The 21,438-nt window shown below is 51.8% G+C and overlaps 1 protein-coding gene across 3 annotated transcripts in view; it reads right to left on the reverse strand.

Annotated features, from left to right (window-relative positions):
- Crhr1 (corticotropin releasing hormone receptor 1) overlaps positions 1 to 16,856 on the reverse strand; it is a 43,002-nt gene extending 26,146 nt beyond the window's left edge. Inside the window, exon 1 of one of the 3 annotated variants that reach the window (XM_075990466.1) lies at positions 16,302 to 16,856. In XM_075990466.1, coding sequence (XP_075846581.1) covers positions 16,302 to 16,334 — 33 coding nt within the window. In that variant the 5' untranslated portion in view covers positions 16,335 to 16,856. The remainder of the gene's footprint in view (positions 1 to 16,301) is intronic. The other 2 variants (XM_075990467.1, XM_075990468.1) reach the window with 2 other exon arrangements.
- Between the last annotated feature and the right edge of the window lie 4,582 nt (positions 16,857 to 21,438).

The following is a 21,438-nucleotide window of genomic DNA, read 5'->3' on the forward strand; positions in this document are numbered from 1 at the left end:
GTAATGAAGAGTGGAATGGTACCTGTCATTTTAAAAAAGCTATTTTTCTCATCACTTCCTCTACTTCTTAACAAGGTCCAGACCTCTACAAAATCAGATCGGGATCTTCTTAAATCAGGCCAACGTAGTTTCATCCTGAAAACCACCGCTTCCTTGGCCTCTTCACCATTGCTCCCTCCTGCCAACCTTAGCACTGAACACTGGCGGCTGTCTCTTCAGAACCATTTTAAACGTGTGTGTGTGTGTGTGTGTGTGTGTGTGTGTGTTGCATGCCCAAGAGTGCAGCACACGGATGTGGAGTTTAGAGGAAGATACCAGATGTTGCCCTCTATTCTTCTCCGCCTTATTTCTTTGAGACAGGGTCTTTCAGTGATTGCAAGCTCAGTCCTTTAGATAGAATGGCTGCCCAGTGGGCTCCCGGGATCTATCTCTTGATGCTGGGTTTAGAGGCATATGCAGTGATGTGCAACATTTTATGGAGGTACTTGGGATTTGAACTCAGGTCCTCATGCTTGTGCTACAAGCTCCCTTATCCACTGAGCCATCTCATAGGACTAGTTTAGGGGGGGTAAAGTTTTCAATATTATACCAGATTTTTTATTTGGGGCAATCAACCAGCTTCCAAACCATGACATGGAGCCTTACTATTAGTTTTGAATGCTTGCCCTTAGCTCACGCTTGTTTCTGGCTAGCTTTTTTTCCTTTAACTTAAATTAACCTGTTTCTTTTCATCTATGCTTTGCCTTGGGGTTTTTTTTTACCTTTTCTTTCTGTATGCCCTACTCCATCTAGTTGGCTGGTGACTGACTGGCCCCTGGTCATCTCCCTCTCTTTCTCCCTTGTTCTGCCCTCTCTTCTTTCTTTTGAGCCTAGATGTCTCCTCCTACTTATTCTCTCTGCCCAACAGCCCTGCCTATCCCTCTCCTGCTTAGCTATTGGCCACTTAGCTTTTAATTGGACCAATCAGGTGCCTTAGACAGGCAGAGCAACACATCTTTACATAATTAAACAAGGGCAACAGAAACAAATGGAACACACCTTTATACAGTTAAAGTAACATCCCCTAGCATAAACAGATGAAGACAGCTAAACATTCTGCAACACAGTATCTCATGCAAGTTGCCATTTCTAGTCAGCAGATGAAGCCAGCAGTATGCTAGTTCACTCCCTGGCGAGTGCCTGGTTCTGGACCCCACTTGCCAGGCCCCAAATGAAACCTCTGTCTCACTGCTAATCTTTACAGGCTTTGGAGGTCAAGTCTGAGAAAGACAAGGGCGTCCTGCCACTCAAAGAGGGCGTCTGCCTTCAAGTAGCTGCACCGAGGCCCTGGCGAGCACAGGGCACTCCCAGTGGGAGCGGGAACAGTCATAGAGAAGCAAGAAAAGCAGCACGGAAGTCTCTGGAGTGCTGGTGGGAGGGCTGAGCCTGACAGCTGCCTGCTCCAGCTCCAGCACCCCCCCCAACCCAGGCCAGCACAATCTGAGCTGCCATCCGAGTTCCCAGTGTGACTTTGGCATAAAGGTTAATCACACCCAGAAAACGCTCATTAGAGGCTGTAAATAACCACTTTACTGAAGCTCCATTTGGTCTTTGAGGCACCAAGTACAATTTTCTTTGATGGGACCATTCTATGATTAACCTTTTGGGGAGGGACCCGAGGAGCCACAGGAGGGAGGGGGATGTGGCCCAGAGGCAGCTAGGGCCACCCCCACCTCCTCAAAGTTCCCAAAGAATCAGGAACGGGACCTGCCTTCCTTTTAAAGTTCCTCCTGGAAGGTGAGCCACAGGGCAGGCATGGCCTCCTCTCAGCACTGGGTCCTCTTCAAGTATCCCCAGCCATTTCTTCCCTCTTCTGAGGGAACTCAGAGTGCAGCTCTGACTAAGTGAGTCACCTGCCCCCTGACACTCCACTTCCTTTTCTGGGAAGCAGGGACATTCCTGGGAGAAAGGAGCGGGATGCTCCTGGAAGATGGGGCCAGCAGAGCCGTCCTCATCACTTGGTCCCTCTGGGCCCCGGAATCCTCCTTAGCTCTTGGTGTAACAGCCATGAGGGTGCTCCCGCTGCCACCTGCGCCACTCCCTGTCTACCTCAGTCACATCCTGCTCTCTCTGTAAGCTTGCCCTTGGGAAGGGGCTTTCAGCCTAAACAAATGGCTTTTTGTCATTTACCATGTTTGTTTTGCAAGCCCTTGCTATTCTGAGAGTCTACCTTCATGGAGCCCAAAACCAAGAATTTTTAGAAGAGTAAAAGAATTCAGACAGAGGCAGAGAGGACCAGGACAACCTCTCTCTCTCTCTCTCTCTCTCTCTCTCTCTCTCTCTCTCTCTCTCTCTCTCACACACACACACACACACACACACACACACACACACACATACACACACACACACACCACACCACACCACAAAGACAAAGAAAATGTAACTGAGTACAGGGGGAAGGGAGCTACATAGCATGACCATGAGCTGGCTTCTGGAGGGAGGTGAGCCTGTTGAGGGTGGGTACAATTTGGAGGAGATGCATTCTTGGCCCACGGAGATGCAAGCTGCCAGAATCGGGGGACTCAGACACTAAACTGAGAGGGATCCAGGAGGCCGAGAGAGTCAACAGGGATTTCTGTCTGTGGCAGACAACTGGGTCTTATCAGTGCCATTGTTTGCAGGTATGGAAGCTGAAGCCTGGGGAGAAACTGAAAGCCAGAGCCTCCTATTACATGAGGCAGAGGTGGTATCGTAGGTCCTTGACCGTGGTTTATGGACCAGAAATGTGCCCCCCCCCCATTCCCCAATGAAGTCAAATCATAGCTCTGCTCCTTGCTTTTGACATTTCTCCCCGGCACCGTGTGTGTGTGTGTGTGTGTGTGTGTTTCATAGGAGAGTGTGCTCATGTGCATGTGGGTACATGTGTCTGTGCACATGTGGAGGTCAGAGGTCAATAATATCTTCCTCTATCATTTCCACACTAGTTTTGGAGACAGGGTCTCCCACTGAATCTGAAGCTCACTGATTAGCTCAGCTGGCTGACTAGTGAGCCCCGAGACACCCCAGGTTTTTTTGCTGGAGATATGAACTCAGGGCCTCACAGTTACGCAGCAAATACTTTAGCCACTGAGCCATCCCTCCCGCCCTCCTTTGTCTGTTCCAATCCGTACTCTGGAGGAGCCTGACTTAGGCAAGGCCAAGGGGAACAAGCCAAGATGTGAGAGCACACAGGACTCATACACCATAATTTCCCTCCCCAAGCCGACTCCCCCACTGCACTGAATGCTAATATCTGGCTGCAGAAACAAGACGAGTACCATCAGCTCTTCAACCCCCATCTCTGCTGCTACAGATACATGCACAGTTATGGGCAGACTGAACCTTGATGGGGGTCCTGGGGATAGCGAAGGACCCCACAGGCAACTCCCTGAACTCTACGGACTCCCGAGTGTCAGGGGTCAGTGTGGTTCCGACTTCAAGGTGTTCACAGCCCAGCTGAAACGTGAAGGGGATGCCTTTGCTTTTGATCCGCAGAGATGCTCAAAAATTGAGTCAGGGCAACATCGAACTAAAGGCGGAGGGCAGCAAGGTCACAAGTCCTTCCTCTGTCTTCCTGATGTGCCCGTGCAGCTATCTCCCCTTACCCCGCCCTAGGCCAGTTCCTTCCCAACCACTTCTTTCTGTTGACAGCCGCAACCTGTCCCCATCTCAAGGGAAAGAGCCTGTTTCCCTCCAGAGTGGGTGAACAGCGAAAGATTATTCCAGGTAGACAAGAAATAATGTATTGTTGTATTTAATTAGCTTAAATTGCTGTTGTGCAGAGAAGAAAAAAATGGAAGGGAAAATCTGCCTACACTCAAGGGGCGGGGTGTGTGGCTGGGTGTTCCCCACCTCCAGACTGTCTCCCTGGGTCCCGAGCTTCCATGTGTGTTCCCTTGTCCTTTCTCCTGCTCCTGCAGGTCTCTAACCTCCCCTCGTTCATGGCAGGGCAGGACCTGTCCCATCCCAGCTTCTCCCACCGGGCCATGGAGTTTATACTTGGCCTTCGAGGACACAGGAGTATGTCTTCTTGGGCTATAAGCTTCTGGGGGAGGGTCCGTGGCTATTTTGATAACCTCAATGAACTGCAAGACCTGTGGATTGGGTGGATGAATGAATGGATGGATGGATGAATGAGTGAATGAACGAACAAACAGACTAACTTTCCCATTCTGACTCCTTGGTCCAAAGGGTCCTGGGCCAATTTCCACAACTTTTAGCACTTCCCCTCCCTTCCTTCCGCTCTCCCTCCCTCTGCTCCTTTATATCTCCCTCCTTTGCTTTATTTTCTTCTTTTTCTACCTTTGATTTTTCTGGAACAAGCGCTCACTCTAATCTAGGAACTCACTAAGTGCCCTACACTGGCCTTGAACTCATGGCTATCCTCCTGCATCAGCCTCCTCCTGCTGGAATTGCAGGCATGTGCCACTGTGTCCAGCTCCACCAAGACACTTGGACACCTACTTCTTTCTCCTTTCCTTTCCCCCTGCTGATGGAGCACCCTTCCTCCTCTTGTCCTGCCTTCATGCTTCGCATCCCTGCTTTGGACTTCAGAGAGCCGAGCTCAAGAATGGACACTCTGGCAGGAAGTGTGGATCTGACAGGCTGGTTCTGGGACAGTGGACAAGTTCCTCTTCCAGTCTGTTTCCGCAAGTGGGAAATGAGAAGGATATCTGTTCCCAGAATTCCTCTATAGGTATGAATAAGCTCTGGCTCCCGGACCCCCAGAAAAGTCCAAATCCAGACCTCTAACTCTGGGGTCAGAGAGCTCCACAGTGGAATAGCTTACTGCCAGGCCCATTGTATAACCTTGGGAAAACCACTGGACTTCTCCCGGCCTTGTTCTAAATGGGACAAGTCAGAATGAAACATTTATAGCCAGGAGCTCTTGGAAAGATTTGGTGATTTGGTGCAACAAGCAGTCAAGGTCCTGGCCAGCTCCACAGCAAGGGGCCTCCTCTTTGCAGGATGCTTTTTTATTTTCCTGACTCAGTCTTCCCTACCAGGACTGTCCCCGCCTGGTCTCCTGCCCATCACATCTGCAGTCTGATCCCAGGAGCTGTGGCCACCTATAAAAGTGGGGTGTGTGTCACCCTCGATGTGGATTAGCTGGACTTGGGAAAGGGGGGACATAGGGTGGAACCTATCTCCAATCCTCATCATGATGACTAACTTCCACTGTATGCCTAATTGGATTAAGACACACAACGAAGCCTGGTCTACAGAGCGAGTTTTGTAGGACTGTTTCACAGAGAAATCCTGTCTCAAAGGAACCAAACGCCGCAGGCCCGAAAAGAGAGAAGTACAATGAGACACACCTTTGGGTGTCTCTAGGGAGCGGGTTCCAGAGAGATGCTAAATCTCAGTGAATGAGGAGCGGAACCTCTCTCTGAATATGGGTGGCATCATCCCCTGGCCTGAAGTCTGCCAGTGAGTAAAAGGGGGGACAGGAGAAAGTGAGTGGACCAGATGCGGGCAAAACCTTGCTCCGCTTCTTGGCTAGTGCCATTGCGGTAGTTTGAATGTAACTGGCCCCAGAAGCTCTTAGGGAGTGGCCCTTTTAGGAGGTGTGGTCTTGGTGGAGTAGGTGTGGCCTTGATGGAGGAAGTGTGTCACAGGGGAGGTGGGCTGTGAGGTCTCCTAAGCTTAAGCTTCACTCAGTGTCTGGGTCCATTTTCCTGTTGACTTCTGGCAAGATGTAGCCAGCACCATGTCAGCCTGCTACTACCATGCTTCCTGCCATGATGATAATGGAGTGAACCTCTAAAATTGTAGCAGAGTCATCTCAATTAAATGTTTTCCTTTATAAGAGTTGCCTTGAGGGGGCTGGAGAGATGGCTCAGAGGTTAAGAGCACTGACTGCTCTTCCAGAGGTCCTGAGTTCAATTCCCAGCAACCACATGGTGGCTCACAGCCATCTATAATGAGATCTGGTGCCCTCTTCTGGCATGCAAGCATACATGGAAGGAATGTTGTATACCTAATAAATAAATAAATAAATCTTAAAAAAAAAGTTGCCTTGGTCATGGTGTCCCTTCACAGCAAGAGAACACTGACTAACAATCTTAACCCATCCCAAGTTGGAGCCCTTACCAATACTCCTGTACAGATGACAAACCGGTGTGAATAGAGAATCTTACTCATGGCTCTTACCCTACAACTCGAGGCACGGGGATAGCAGCTACTCTCCTATCCTATCAGGACAGTCTGTTCCCCAACCCCTTCTATAAGCCTGATGCAGTTTCTTTTGCTTCTACATCTCCAGGTCATAACAGGAGCTGCCCTGTGCTGTAGTGAGAATGGGGAAGTGGAGTTCCTTATGGGGCCAGCGTGGGAGGCACGAGTTAGGTAGAACTTAGAACTCACGGGAGCCGGGACTGGGCTCTAACTCTGCTCCCAGTCAGAGGACAGGGAGTTATGCACTATGTGTGATCCCTGAATGCTGAGAAATGTCTCTGAGGAGGCAGAAGCCAGATCTCAGGTGTGGGAGCAGCTGTGACGGCAACGACCCTGCGAGTGACATGCCAGGGGGCTCTTGATCAGCGACAGAGACGGGTGTGACGTGGGAGGTCTCCACACAGCAGCAGAAGCATGTCCTTGGAGGAGAAGCATTTCAGAAGGGATCCGAGGAGGCTGGGAAGGAAGAAGGAGCTTGGTAGCTGGCAAGTGGGTCTAGTATAGAAAGCCCAAAGCTTCTGTAACGCCTGGATGTTTTGCGAGCAGCTGCCCACCAAGGACATTCGGGAGCGTAAGCTGCTGCTGGGCCAGGGTCCACTGAGCAGAAGTTAGGAATAATCATGGGGCAGGTAGTGGCCCTGTCCTGTGCTTCTCCACCTGTAAATGTGAGGTAGGCACCCCCAGAAGTTTCCAGGCGATGCCTGGCAGACACTAAGAGGGAAGAGTGACTGGCGTGGGTAAAGGCCAGGGGTGCTTGGACATCCCAGTGTTCAAGGCAGCCCCACAGCAAAGAACTGCTGACCCAGCCTGGGGGCTCACTTGACTGGCAAAGTGTTTGTCCTGCTGAATGACGTCCTGAGTCTGGTCTCCAGAACCCATGTATGAATGCTGGATGTGGTTCACGCTTTCAGTCCCGGGGTTGGGGAGGTGGAGACACGCAGATTCCCCAAGGGTGAACAGCCAGCGAGCTTAGCCTCATTGGTGAGCTCCAGCCCTGTCTCTAAGGAGATGGAGGGTGGTCCCAAAGATAACATCTAAAGTTGTCTTCTGGTCACCATACACACATGTACACTGATGTGCACACACAAAACAAACAAACAAAACTACCGTTACCAAACACCAACAGCAATGGCCTTGGCCACCCCTATTCTGACAGCACTCACCTGTCTGCCCATTAGGAAGAGAAGTGGGGAGACATAGGAGGTCCTTGGCAAAAAGGAAAACACAGGGAAAAAGCCATCTACATCGAGGGAGACGTTCTGTGTGCTCCCTGTCCACGGCCCTTTGCAACCATTGACCAAGCTTCCCTATTTCTGGCCTTTGAGATCAGAAGACTGGCGGCAAGGATCCCACCCAGCCAGTTCCTCCCAGTTCCTCCAGGGTGGGATGTGGCAGAAAGCCAAGAAGATGAGGAAGGACTGACTGTTGGCATGGCTGAAGTTTAAGGGCAGCCAGAACAGGACCAGCCTCCCTGGCAGAACAGGGTCCTGGATATGGGAACTGGTCTCTTTATCTAGACTGAGTCGCAGCCCAATGACAGACAGTGCAGGACTGGCCTTTGTAGCTGTAGATAGCACACTATTCAAGGAAAAACATCTCTGTCTTCTCTGGGGCACTAGGACCCATTGACTATGCTTAGACTTTCTCTTACATCTGTGACAAGGAGCAGGTTGACGAGCATCTTAGGGTTTCTACTGCTGTAGGATAAGGATGAGAGAGAAGCCAGCACTGAGTCCTGCCAGGATAATTCTCAAGGTTTCCTCCAAGGCTTCACACCTCCGCCTCAGCCCCTAAAGATGTTCTTAACGCAAGTCTCCACAGCAGAGCTGATCAGGTCCGAAGGGCATGGCCATACAGGGCCTGTGCAGTGATCCGGTACCGGGGGTGGGAACTGTCACCCCCAGGTGCATCCCAGAGGTGTGCTGCTCAGAGTGCTCATGACCTGTTTGGGCAGGTTTGCCAGAGACAAACAATTCAATACCAGTGCCCAGTGTGCTAAGTCCAAAGACTGAGAGCAACTCCTTAGAAACTTGGATGGGAATCTGACCTTGCTGCGACACCCAAGCCAGTTGTCGATAAACTGGGTCTAGACCAATTCCAGTGTTGTCAGACTGGCAAGGTGAATCACGGGGTGCAGCCGGGACCACATGCTAGTCTGCAGAGGACTGGAAAATCCCCATGGTCTTTCTCCTGGCTGGCTAGCTGGAGGACAGAGCTCATTACAGAAGGCCTCACAGAGAAGGAGGAACTGCGGAGCTCAGCATAAGGGGAGGAATGGGGAAGACGGCTGGCACCCATGAAAGCAGCAGGTCCCCCACTCTGAGCTTTAGTGGGTGCAGGCTGCTCACCGCACAAACATTTCCTGCTTTAATCCTCATCATTGTCCAGGTAAAGAGGATACAGGATCCCAGAGAGATGGGGTGACTTCCCGACCAGGAAGCGACAGAATCAACTCTCACCCCAGGACTCCTATAGTTTTAATATTAGGGATGTGCCCCTTCCCTGGGACACTCTGTTTCTCAGGGCACACATGAGCCTGCCACTCCTGGCCTGTGTCACACAGCTGGCAGCAGCATTCACCCTGGGCCATGGGGTCCAGCTATGTGCAGAGAAAGGACCCCAAGCTGTCCCACTGCCACCCATAGGGTGCTGGGGGTTGGACATGCACTCAGGACAAGACCATTTAGAGGAGGCAGGAATGCCACAGTTCTGACTACTCCTGCCTCGATACCGGGAGGATCAGAGAACCTCTAATTCCACCTTGGGGAACAGAAGTATCCCAGCTTCTAAGAGTCTTTCTTGTTCTCTTGTGTCTCCAGCCTGGATCCTTATTGATTTCTCCCTAGAAGCCCTCAAGATGCAGATGCCTCTGCCAGTGTGGGGACCACCCCCCAGCACATGTCAGGGGATACAGATGTTACTGAACACTCAGAAGCAGGGGTACATGCCATCTTGGGGATAGAGAAAAAGGAAAGGCCAGAATGACCAAGGTAGAGATGCAAGTCACCCTCCTCAAGCCTGTTGGGATCTCATGTTCATGTTCAATACCTCCTTCTCCTCTACTTTAGCCAGTGAAGTCTCTCTCCACCAGACTGTCTTGAAGACTGCCTCCTTTATCATAACACAGCTGGACTGTCCAACCTGGGCAGACTGCAGACAAGGCTGGTCCTTCAGTACAGGAGAGTCTGGTCCCAGAAGGACCATGCCCTACTTGTATTCCCAATCCTTCCTCATCAGTTAAGACTTTACTCTGCTGCTGCCTGGGCCTCTATCTTTCTCCCATCTTTACCCAAAGGCTGCCCACCAGCAATATCCTCGCAGTGGAAGGTGACCGCTGAACCGGCAAAGGCCTTCTGGAAACCACTGAGCCCTTCCCAAGAGGGCTGGGGAAGCAAAAGACGTCAAAGGGGAAGATTACACCCTTCCCTCTGCCAGATGACACTCTTGTCCTTGTTGCAGCCACCTCCTGTCCTAGCCCTGTACCTGGACAGGCTGCCTTTCAGCTCTCACTCTGTGTGCTTGCCAGGGACTTTGACTAGTAAGTTGTTCTTGTCCCCCTGAATGTCCTGACCTCCCAGTGCCTGAGGACTCCTACCCTGCCTCATGGCAGCCCTATATCTCTACCAGGGGTGTCCCACCCACGGCTTTTCGGCCACATTACACCTTTGGGTGGATTGGATGGACAGCTCCAGCATTTATTGTACATCCCAGACAATTCTGTATCCAGTGTGGTCCAAAGAAGCCAAAAGGTTGGTAGCCCTGTTCAATGTAACATAGGAGATTTCAAACTGAGTTTCAGTGATCCCCTCCCAGGTAGTGAAGCAGTTGGACCTGCCCAGCCAGTTTCTCTTCTGTACTCTGACCTCAGTGCTCTGGCTACCCACCAGACCAGAGATCAGGGTGACAGTGAGGAGGGTGGGTGCCACTCAGACCACCTCTGGGCTCTTGTAGTTTGTTCTTCCCTGGGCCCAGCAGGCCAATGGTGAGATTGTCTGTTTCCATAGCATCTTCATGCGATCCAGGAGCAGTTTCCCGGTGGATGACTGCCAAAGAACAGGTTTAGATCAGGCATCTCAAGAGGTGGCTCTGGGCACAGGGTCCTGTGTCCTGGAGCAGAATCCTGACATGTCCATTTCACACAGGAGGAAGGACCTGTCCCAATTCTGAGGTGAAATTCTGCTAGGCTGGGCCTCCTTCCCTCTCTGCCTCGCTCTCTCTCTGCTGTCCTGCTTTTTACTTCCACCCAAGCAGCTGCTGCTTGGAAAATCAGTGGTTGATATTCTGTTACCTGACAGACTCCAAAGAGTTGTTTTCAAAGCAATTGCTCGCATCCCAAAGTTAATCACATTGTGTCACCCTCCTTGCAGGTGTCCACTCTTACTAACAGATGGTCTCACGGTCAGTCTGGCCCCGGACCTTGAGCTCAGCTGCAGGCTGGTGGCTCTAGCTTTTCCCCAGGGAGTGAGAAGTGAAAAGCCCCACAGAATGTTTCTTCCTCCCGACTCCTCCTTCACCTCCCTCTTCCCTCTCCCTCCTTCTCCTCATCCTCTTCCTCCCTCTTCCCCCGCCCTCCTTCTCCTCATCCTCTTCAAGTTTTTATTTATATTTGGTTTAGTTGATTTTTTTTAAAGATAGGGTCTCATGTAGCTCAGGTTAGCCTCAAATTCATTACGTAGCCCAGTATGACCAAGAAATTCTAATTCTTATTATTACCGTAGTACTAGAATGACAGATGCATGAACCACCGTGCCTGGTTTATGCAGTTTGAGGAGCCAAACCTAGGACTTCTTGCCTAGGCAAACACAACCAAATGAGCTGCATCCCAGCCTCCCCGCTCCCCACTTCTGATGGCCTTTCTTAGACTGAAGTCATTGCTAGGATATCTTACAGGGCCGCTCCAGCTCACGCTTATTAAGGGTAGACCATATGCCAGACACGTTCGGATTGTTTCATTCCACATGCAGCAGTGCAGGAAGTCATGGTTACCCCATTTTTCCGACTTTGGGAAGAGTACGTATGCGTGCTGTGTTGTGCATATGATACGTGTGCTTGTTAGTGTGGGTAACGCGTGCTCACATGTGTATATGTGATACGTGTGCTTCTTAGTGTGGGTAACGCGTGCTCATGTGTGCACATGTGATACATATGCTTGTTAGTGTGGGTAACGCGTGCTCATGTGTGCACATGTGATATGTGTGCTTGTTAGTGTGGGTAACGCGTGCTCATGTGTGCACTTGTTAGTGTGGGTAACGCGTGCTCACATGTGCACATGTGATATGTGTGCTTGTTAGCGTGGGCAACCATGCTCATGTGTGTGGGGAGGACAGAGACAGGTATCAGGTATCTTTAGGACTCTTGGTCGTTATTTTTCTCAGACAGCGTCTTTCATGGACGCCGAAGCTCGTCGATTAGGCTGGGGTGGCTGGCTAATGAACGAGCTTCAGGGATCCACTTGTCTTACTGTGCGTCCCCTCTACCCCCATCCACTCACCAGGCACTGAAGTTACAAACATAAACTGCCATGCCCAAGTTTTTATATGTGGGTTCGAGGGACCCAAACTCAGGTCCTCACACATTCACGGGTGGCACGGTACCAACCGAGCAATCTCTCCAGCTTCATCTTTCCCATCCTTTAAACCATGGAGAAACAGATCAGAGTGCTAACCCTGCTTCTCGGAGCCTCACAGTAGAGTCGGGATTCAAGCCCACAACTGCTTCACGGATGTTCCTAACTCCTACAAGAAAATGCCTGGCCAAGAGCAAATGTCTAGTGAGGAGCATTTTAAAAGGAATCACTGTATGGCTTGCCAGTTTCTCTGCTGACAGGACCGGGATCGTTTCTAATTAACAATTCATCATTTGACCAGAAAACTGCAGTCAAAATCTCCGCTTGTCTTTCCGTCCCCTATGGGCTTTCAGTTCCAGAGAGTCCAGAAATGGCCGGGATGGAATCTGAGATGGAAGACAACACCCCTACCTCTCCTGTCACCCAGAAGGAGGCAGGAAAGGGAGGACCCTGCAGGGCTCACTCAGTCTTTCCAGATTCCCTACAAGGCTGCGTCTCCAGCCTCCTTAGGCTGCAGGTCACTGTGAGCTGTGCCGATGCCTGCTGCTTTTGAGTCTCCTTTGTAATAACCACAGTGGCTTAGGATGGGACTCGTGTTTTCCATATCTAAGGAGGTTTTGCTTTGCTGCTTTCTCATCTAAGCCTACATCTCTCTCTGGCTCCTCCGTTCGGAGGTGACATTTATGTCCCCCGGGGACAACAAGAATTCCTTCATCCCGACTACATCTACTAAAAGGAGAAGGTGGCACACAACCCTCATCGTAGGTGTCTGGTAGATATGATCTGTGTTCACTGGGTTTCCAGGACCAGTGCTATGAAGGGGAAGTAAGCAGAGAAGAATACTTGGTCCCCACACACTGAGGTCCCAGATGAAGAGGCGCAGAGCTGTGGAATGGGTTTGCTGGACTTGCTCTTCCCAAGTAAGGCTGCAGCCCCCAGGAGCTCTTGGGAACATTCCAGAGAGACAAACAGGTAAAGGGAGTCAGTTCACACAGAGAAACTGCGGCTCAGAGAGGGAAGGTGACCTACTTGAGATCACACAGTTCACTGGATGCAGAGGTAAGGGCAAAGTCAGGCTTGCTGACTGCCAAGCTGATGGCCTGCCTACCCCTTCTGCTATTGAAATTCTCGGCCTTGCACCTTGCACTCTACGGAGGCCTTACTTCCCCATCATTCCCAGTCCCTAGGACGAGAGGTCAGAATCTTGGCAAGAATCTGGACCCTAACAGTGGAGCCAAAGAGTATATTTGACCCCTAAAGACGTGAGGTTGATCTTTGCTGGCTGCTGATGCCCCCCAAGGAGTCGAAAGTCAACAAGGATAAGAAATGGATTTTCCACTTGAGCTCTAGGCTCTTGCTTTTTGTGTCTGCTGCTTTGAGAAACCTGAGCTGCCTGGTTTCTCCCTAGGCTGACTATCAAAGCCCATGGTTTGCCCTTATTTGGGGAGGGGGGCTTCCCTTTCCTACTCTGCTTCCAGTCTGTGACCCAGGCCACTTCATACTCCACGGCTTACAGTCCCAGCCTCGCTCAGTTTTCCCCTTCTATTCATCCCAGCACCTCTAGAAAATCCAACTCCATTAATTCTTAAGCAGAGGAACAACAGGAAGAGGATCACTCATAGCCACTATGGCCATTGCCCAGCGGTGGGCAAGCTCTCTCCGAAGGTTCAGAAATGGCATGGGACAAGACTAGGGTGGGGACACTGCAAGAGAGAGGGCTGTCCGATGGTCACAGCAATGCCCAGACCTGCTCTTTAAAAACAGGACCGGCAAGGATCATTGTTAAAGCGGTCACAGCGGCATGTAAGGGATGATGTCACAGTTATTTCCTCCTCTGGTTCGCAGACTGTACCTAATGCTTCTGAACAGTCATAAGCTAACAACAGCAATGAAACTGGCCTCCCTGGAAGTCACTGGACACTTGTTGTCCTTTAAGAACCCGCGGAGGCCTGGTTAACCCCTCACAGTCACTGTCAGGAGTCACTTGTCACCAGAGCATAGACCTGTCTCCAGCAAAAGCAGCTAGTGGGGTGACAGGGCGAGGGACCGTGTCTCACCTGTATTCATTCATTCATTCATTCATTCCTTCTTTCCTTCCTTCCTTCCTTCCTTCCTTCCTTCCTTCCTTTCTTTCTTTCTTTGAGACAGGGTTTCTCTGTAGCTTTGGAGCCTGTCCTGGAACTAGCTCTTGTAGACCAGGCTGGCCTCGAACTCACAGAGATCTGCTTGCTTCTGCCTCCTGAGTGCTGGGATTAAAGGTGTGCACCACCACTGCCCGGCTCACCTGTATTCTATCCATAAACACTCCACACATGTATCTCCCTTCATTTGGTGCACGCATGGGTGCGCATGCAAACACACACACACACACACACACACACACACACACACACACATTCTTCATCTTTCTTACACTCTCCCACAATGCTCTATCTATAACCAATTCAATGTGAAACCCTCACTACAGGACCCTGAATAACCCTTTCCCCAGCATGGCTTGTCTGGCAGTCGTGGGTACCAAACAGAACTGGTTTTTGCATGATCTCCAAGTTCCCTAGAGTCCTGTGTTCAAACTGATGAAACTCTCAGGCTCCCGGTGGGTAGGGATTGAGAGTGGGTTTTAAGATTTTTTTTTACTGGCAAAAGCTGGAAACAAAGCCTTAGCAGCGAGTGCCTGGGTTTGTATTCTATGTGCAGGCTCTAAGGGCAAAGTCAGGCTTGCTGACCGCCAAGCTTATGGTTCCCCTTTCTGAAAAAGTGGCTTAGATTCTGTAAGCCTAGGATATAATCCTACTTCTTGGACGGTTATGAAGACTAAATGACTTAATATTTATAAAACAACTAGACTACTGCCAGGAAATGTGTGTGTAGCATACAAACACCACATTTTCTGCCCCTTAGTCGGCATTTCCTGAGAACTGCTGAATTTATCAGGTGAGACAAATCCCCCAACGCCTACTAGCCAGTAGGAACAAGAGAAAAAAAGAGGATTTTTATTTTAAGAAAACGTGAACATTCTAAACAGGTCATTGCATACAATTCTAAGAAGGGCTTGAGAAAAGAACATTTATTGATTTCCATGTAAACTTGAAAAAAATCCACAGCCCAAACCTTTTGAATTCGCTTTAAAAAAAAAAAAACCCAACTGCATAATAACCCCTCTGTGAATTTAGATCAGGGTTCAGGACACAGACAAGCTTTGGAAAAATACTCCCATTGATGCCTAGCTATGCAACCTCCCTGAATCTCCCCACCTTCTTTGAGGGAGACTTTGGTCGCCCAGAGAATAATGTGAGGCTCCAGCCCTTAGGTTTCACTGAAACTACCGCAGATTTGAAGACAACCTTTTGAGTATTTGGAGAGGGAAGACATGGGAACCTGAGTCACTGGTAAGCCGGGCATAAGTCACATTTTAAAAGCATAGTGATTTAACTCAAACGCTTTTTGAGCAAGTAAACGTACAGTCAGCTTAATAACTGATGGAAAAGTCAGTCAGTCAATCTTCACTGCTCCCACACACACAACCTCCGCCCCCAAATCCACTTTAATCTTTTGAACGCAATTGCCTTTGAATGCCCTGGCCACAGTTAACCCGGTGTCCCTGGGGCCCAGGAGGTCCCCGTAGGCTCTGAGCAGTCCCGAGACCCAGGCATGGTAACTGGAGCGGCGGGGCGGCGGCGCCCAGGCCCACTCACCTTCCCAGGCATTAGCGCTGAGGTGCTGGTACCCAGCGAGCCCGTGCGCTCCAGGACGCGCTTGGCACCAGCGAAGTGACGCCTGTCTCTAAGCTGCGGGCAGGGTTGCGAAGCACCTAGCTCTTCCCTCACTCTGTCCACCCCCGCACAGCCCCAGGTCGCCCCCGAATTTCATCCAGCAGGCGCTGCAAACGCCTACTGGAGACTTTAAGAAACTCCGGGCGGCCGTACTGCTTCCCCAGCCCGGTGGCAGGAACGAGCGCGGCCGCCGGCTGGAGAGAAAGCGTTGCGCTCAGGGACTGCGGCGCCCGGGGAGGTGGGGGGAACCGGTCGGACACTGGGACTCGAGGCACTGGCACCGTGGCATCCCAGAGATGCTATGTGGATCGAGGGCCGCGAGGCGCCAGCCCCATCTACCTCTGGAACCTGAGGCTTTCTATCGAGGGGAACCAGCGGGAAAGCGCGCCCAGGACCGGGACAGAAGCGGATCGGAGGGTGTCTGGCGGGGACGGGAACCCCCTCCAGGGCTCGGAGTGGACGTCGCTTCAGCCCCTAAGACTGCAGCGATTCTTCGCGCTGAGCCGGTTCCTAGAGTGGGCGGACCCCCTCCTCCTCTGGCACCGCAACGGCTTCGCCACCATCCCTTCTTTTTCCACCGGAGTTCTTCCTCAGTCTCCGAAGCCAGGCTCCAGAGGTCCAGGTAGAGGATATCAGGCTGCACCCCAGCTTCCCGGGACGCACCGGGTTCCCTGCTCCCCTCCCCCAGCATCCCTGCCCACGCTTGTCCTGCGCTCGCCGGGCCCAGAGTGCCTCTGATTCCCGGCGGGTCGGTCCGCTCTTACCTTCACAAGCCGGAGCTGCGGGCGCCGTCCCATCCTCGGGCTCGCACCGTCAGCGTCCTGGATGCCAGAATCCCTCCGACATCCCAGAGCCAAGAACCGGCGGCTGCGGTCTCCAGTGGGCGGCCGGTCTCTCGGGCCGCTGCGCTGCTCCCCGGAGCCCGGCTTCGCACCCTCCCGCCCCGCCCCGCTGGTCGGCTCTGACTCGCCCTTCGCGAGCAAGTCTGGTCGCCGTCTCCCTACTCAGCCCGACCCGCCGCCACCTCACTCCTTCCTGAAGCCCGCGTAGCCCGCCGCCTCCCCCACGGTCCGCCTGCCGCTCGCCTCGGCTCCCCGCCCCCTCGCCTCGCGTCCCCTCCTCTTTCTTCCTCCCCTCCCCTCTTCTCCAGTCCCTCCTCCGCGCCTCGCCCCTCCGCTGATTCCCGGCTCCCGCCTCCTCGGTTCGCTGCCCAGCCCCGGGCCGGGTCCTGCGTCCTGGCGTTGCTGACCCCCCTCTTTCCGCACCCCGGCTTGCGGCAGTGCGCGGGGCGCGCAGGCAGCAGTGGCGGCCGCCGCAGCTCTGGGAGAACCAGGAATTGGGGAGGCGGCGGCGGGAGAGCAGTCAATGTCTCCTCTAGCCTCCTGTGTGGCTGGAGGTCGGGATCAAGGAAATTCGGGGGTCTCAGGGGGATTGTGGGGTTCTGGGGAATTTACAAGGCTAGTAGGAGCTGGAGAATAGGGCTATCTCCACCAAGCTCAGCCTACATGGAAACAAGAAGCCGGGAACTACATTTGGGCCGTTCCCGCCCTGCATCCAGCCAGGAGTCTACCGCCGCCCCCTCTTCATCCCGGAGCGGAGCCCGGGCCCGAGCCCCCCCACCCCCACCCCCAGCGCCTTTGGCCTAGACACACCCAGGGTGTGCTGAGACACCAAAGCTCTGCGGCAGGAGCCTTTCCTTTTTCAATCTTTCATTCATTTATTCATTTTTCAAACTAAGAGCCCGCCACTTTGATCCAGGTCGTACTTAGGATTCGCAAGATGAAATGGAGACAGCAGTCCTGGGCACCTGGACTGCGCAGAGGGCAAAGCCGGGCGCGCACTGCGCTGCGACGCTGTGGACACAGCAGGGAATCCAGCAGGCAGAGCGTGGAGGGCGCCACAGCGCACCCTCTTGGCTAAGATCTTGGGGTTGGGGTGGGCTGTCCCGCCAGACCTCGGGGTCTTCATCTGGGCTGGCTTTTCAACTCCACTCCAACCTGAAAAGCAGGTCTCGCCAGCTTTAGGCCCCTTAGGTGGACTGGCCTTTTGATTTCTTCCTCTCCCCCCCCACCCGGCCCCACCACCCACCAGCAGGATCTGGAGAGGGAGAAAAGTAGCCTCTCAGAGGTGGAGACATCTTCACCCCTCAGAACCTGTGGTGGCCGCTCCTGAGTACACAGAAGCACCCAAGAGGCGGGTCCTAGTGCCGGGACCAGCTTGCTTTGAAATCCAGCTGAGCCTGACTGCTCTGGACCCTATACTTTGTATACCCCCTTCTCTTACGTCTGCTCTCAGCACACTGAGCCAGATCCATGACATCTAGGGGCCCAGTGGATAGGCAGTTTGGAGCTGGAGTCGCTGTGGGTCCTGTGATAGTTTATTGGTGAGGAAACTGAGGCACGGGGAGCATGGCTTGTCCAAATCCCCCCCCCCCCCGTAGGCAATACTCTCCTTCCTAATTTCCAGCTCAAGACACCCGGGGGGGGGGGTCTTGGCTCTGATGGGGTTGTGGGTGCTGAGGTAGAAGGAGCTACTGACGAGATTCACAGGTCACGTTGATTTAACCAGTGTGTGTGTGTGTGTGTGTGTGTGCCCAGGTGAGACAGAGTTCTGAGTCTTCAGGTTCAGGGCAGTGACTCAGCCCAATCAGTTCCAGAGAGATGCATGGACACCGAGCAGATTGCCAGTTTACTGTCCCCACAGTTACCAACAAAAGGAAAATACAGAGTGCTGGGGTGGCCTACTGGTCCTGAAGTCAGGCAGCCTGGACTGGAGTCTAGGCTCTTCAGAGTTCAAGCCGAACAGCTCTAGAAAATGATTTAGTGGTGCCTCACTATTTTCATGTATTAAATGGGCACAGAAACGCGCATCTCTGAGGGCTGTCGAGGGGAGAGGGCTTGGCATTGTGCCTGGCATATAGTCCCTCTCATGGTCATCATCAAGATAGAGTGGGCTGGGTGCTCTTCCAGGAAATTCTTGGCAGGAAGTAGATTCTTGAGAAGGTCCCCAGAACCCTGGACTGTGGGATGGAGGAAGGGAGGGGAGGTTCGCTCGTTCCCCAGGGCCACATCCCAACCCTGGCCTTGGAGCACAGTTTCTGGGGGGAAGGACAGCTTCAGGGCTGCCCTTCTCTCGATTCCGACTCCCTGGGCTCAGTAAACAGCAGCAGATTTTTGCTCTGAGCTCACCCTCCTCCCCTTGACACGATTTTTAAATATGCTAATGCCATCCGTTCACAGAAATCAACTCTGGTTCTTCTGGCTTTGAGCCTGTGAACACCTTCTCCCTGAAGTGTCTCCAGCCAGTTCAACTCACTCCGGTTGTGTTATTCCCTGATCTAATCTCCATCAGGCACCCGAGGCTGGAGCAGGGACTTGCTTGCCAGGATTCAACCTGTTCTGAGAGCCGTGGTTCAATGGTCCTCAGTATTCCCTTGTATTTGTCCAGAGACTGAAACTTCTTACCTTCAGTGGCTTTCCTCGCTGCTCTGCCAGCTTGGTGTTTGGCACCCTTCCCCCATGCACACATGCATACAGCCCAATGCTCAGGGTGGTCTCCTCAGCAGCCTCCCCACACCCTGCTCTGGACCCGCTCCACCCCATTGGAGCCATCTTTCCGCAGCCGAGCCTTCCCACACTCCCTTCCCATGGCTCCTTTTGTTCTCTATCCAGTCTAGGTTCAAGCAGGAATCAGCTTTCACTCAGCACCACTTCCAAAGAAAGGAGCAGCATAAGTCACCCAAACAGAAATAAAAGACATTCGATTGACCTTCCAGATATCAGAGAGTTGTAGGGACAGTGGCCGAGTGGGGAAGTAGGGGGAAGGGGGTGTTGGACAATGGGACCTCTCAGATCAAGTGTTACTAAGAACCAGGCCTATTTATTTATTGCAGCAGGGTCTTAGTAGCCTAGGCTGGCCTCTAACTCCTGGCAATCTTCTTGTCTCAGTCTCTTAAGCGCTGGAATTATAGGCATGCTCCATCAAACTTAGCTATTTTCACATTTCTGATTGGTCACAGCTGACACTATTGCAAATTCAGTGGTGAGAAATAACTAGCAAATGAAAAATATTTTTTAATGGAGGCACACAAAATAAAGGCACAGTTCAAAACCTAGAAGATCCAGTAGGCCTTCGTGACTCTAGTGGACGGCTTTGGCGCGTCTGGACACTTATTCTGTTTTCCATTTGCCTTGTCACACACTGGAAACACAATTGGCAGACTCCCATCGGTCTGTCAATCATACGTGCCCACAGCCCCAGTCCAAAGGATGGAGCCAGGAGAAAGGCTTTGCAGAGAAAGCAGTCTTTAGAATCCCAGGATCGCTGGGAGAGACAGTGTTAGAGCCACCACTTACTCAACAGACATTTAATGGGCAGCAACTACGTGCCAGTCACTGTGGGATGCCAACGCTAATAATGATTAATGTGCCAGGGTCCTAGCCCTCAAGGTGTTCACAGCGTGGAATAGGATGCAGACACTTTGATGAAGAATTAAAAGCTAGTAAAATTAGGTCAACAATAGACCAGGCACTGTGGCCACAGAGGCAAGAATATTAATCCTGTGTGTGCCAACAGGGAAGGTGCCATCAAGGAGGCAAGGCTTTTGAGGGATCTGGAGGGGGGAAGGTATGGATTTAGTAGCACGTGCCTTCTGCTCTCAACAAATAAGGTGTGTCAAGAGCTTCCTGTGCACTGTCTGTGCCATTTAAGCCTCGACCCCTTTCCAAGAAAAAAATCTCTTTGTATAGCCCCAACCATCCTGGAACTCACTTTGTAGACCAGGCTGGCCTCAGACTCAGAGATCCGCCTGCTTCTGCCTCCTGAGTGCTGGGATTAAAGGTGTGCGCTAGCGCCACCACTGCCCAGTTATTTAAACTCTTTTAAAAAGATTATTTATCATTACTCTGTGTGTGTGCGTGTGTGTGTGTGTGTGTGTGCGCGCGCGCGTGTGTGTGTGTGTGCATAACTCATGCCCCAGCATGGGTGTGGAAATCAGAGGACAACTTTCAGAAGTCAGTTCTCAACTTCCACACTTAAACATTAAATTAATTATTTTAAATTATTATTATTATTAATTGTGTGTGGTGTATATGTGAACACACATGCTATGGCACACATGTCAAGATCAGAGGACAGTTTGGGGAGCTGTTTCACCCTTTTTCGCCTTTACATGGACTTCCAGGGATTTAATTCAGGCCAGAGGCTCAGGCTTGAAAAGCAAAGAGCCTTTCTTTACCTGCTGAGCCATGCCAACAGCCCTCTACCTTGTTTTTGAGGTAGGGTCTCTTGAATTTCTGCTGTGCTTCCTACGCCTGGCTAACCGACCCTTGAACTTCTAGGTGACTCTCCCTTCTCTATCTCCCTTCTTGGTGTAGGATTTTGCACCGTTGTGTTTGGCTTTTACATGGGTCCCAGGGACGGACCTCGGGTCAAGATTTGCATGGAAAGTGCACGTTTATCTGCTGAGTCATTTCCCTTTCTCTTTTTCTTTTTCTTGAGAGAGAGAGAGAAATGATCATATAACCCAGGTTGGCCTTGAACTCACCAAATAGCCAAAAACGACTTGAACTTGTAATTCTCCTATTTTTACCTCCTAAATTCTGGGATTATAGGCACATGCCCCAATGCCTGGTTTATGCTCCAGACGAACCCCAGGGCTTCCGGCAACTCTTCTACCAGCTAAGCCATGCTGCAGCCCAGCTTCCATTTTTATTATTAAAATATTATAAATGGGAATCACTGACATCCTTCTAGGGATGTATCCTGCACTTCCCTTAGCTTTGGGGTGGGGTTCTGGTGCCACACTAAGTAGAGAAGGACCATTTGGCTTTAATCTTAGTGCCTTTGTCAGAGGATACAGTTGAGGGAAGAGTGTGGGGAGGTGACGGTGGCAAGAGAGGG

Source organism: Microtus pennsylvanicus, chromosome 11 (assembly GCF_037038515.1).
Source record: "Microtus pennsylvanicus isolate mMicPen1 chromosome 11, mMicPen1.hap1, whole genome shotgun sequence".
NCBI lineage: Eukaryota > Metazoa > Chordata > Mammalia > Rodentia > Cricetidae > Microtus > Microtus pennsylvanicus.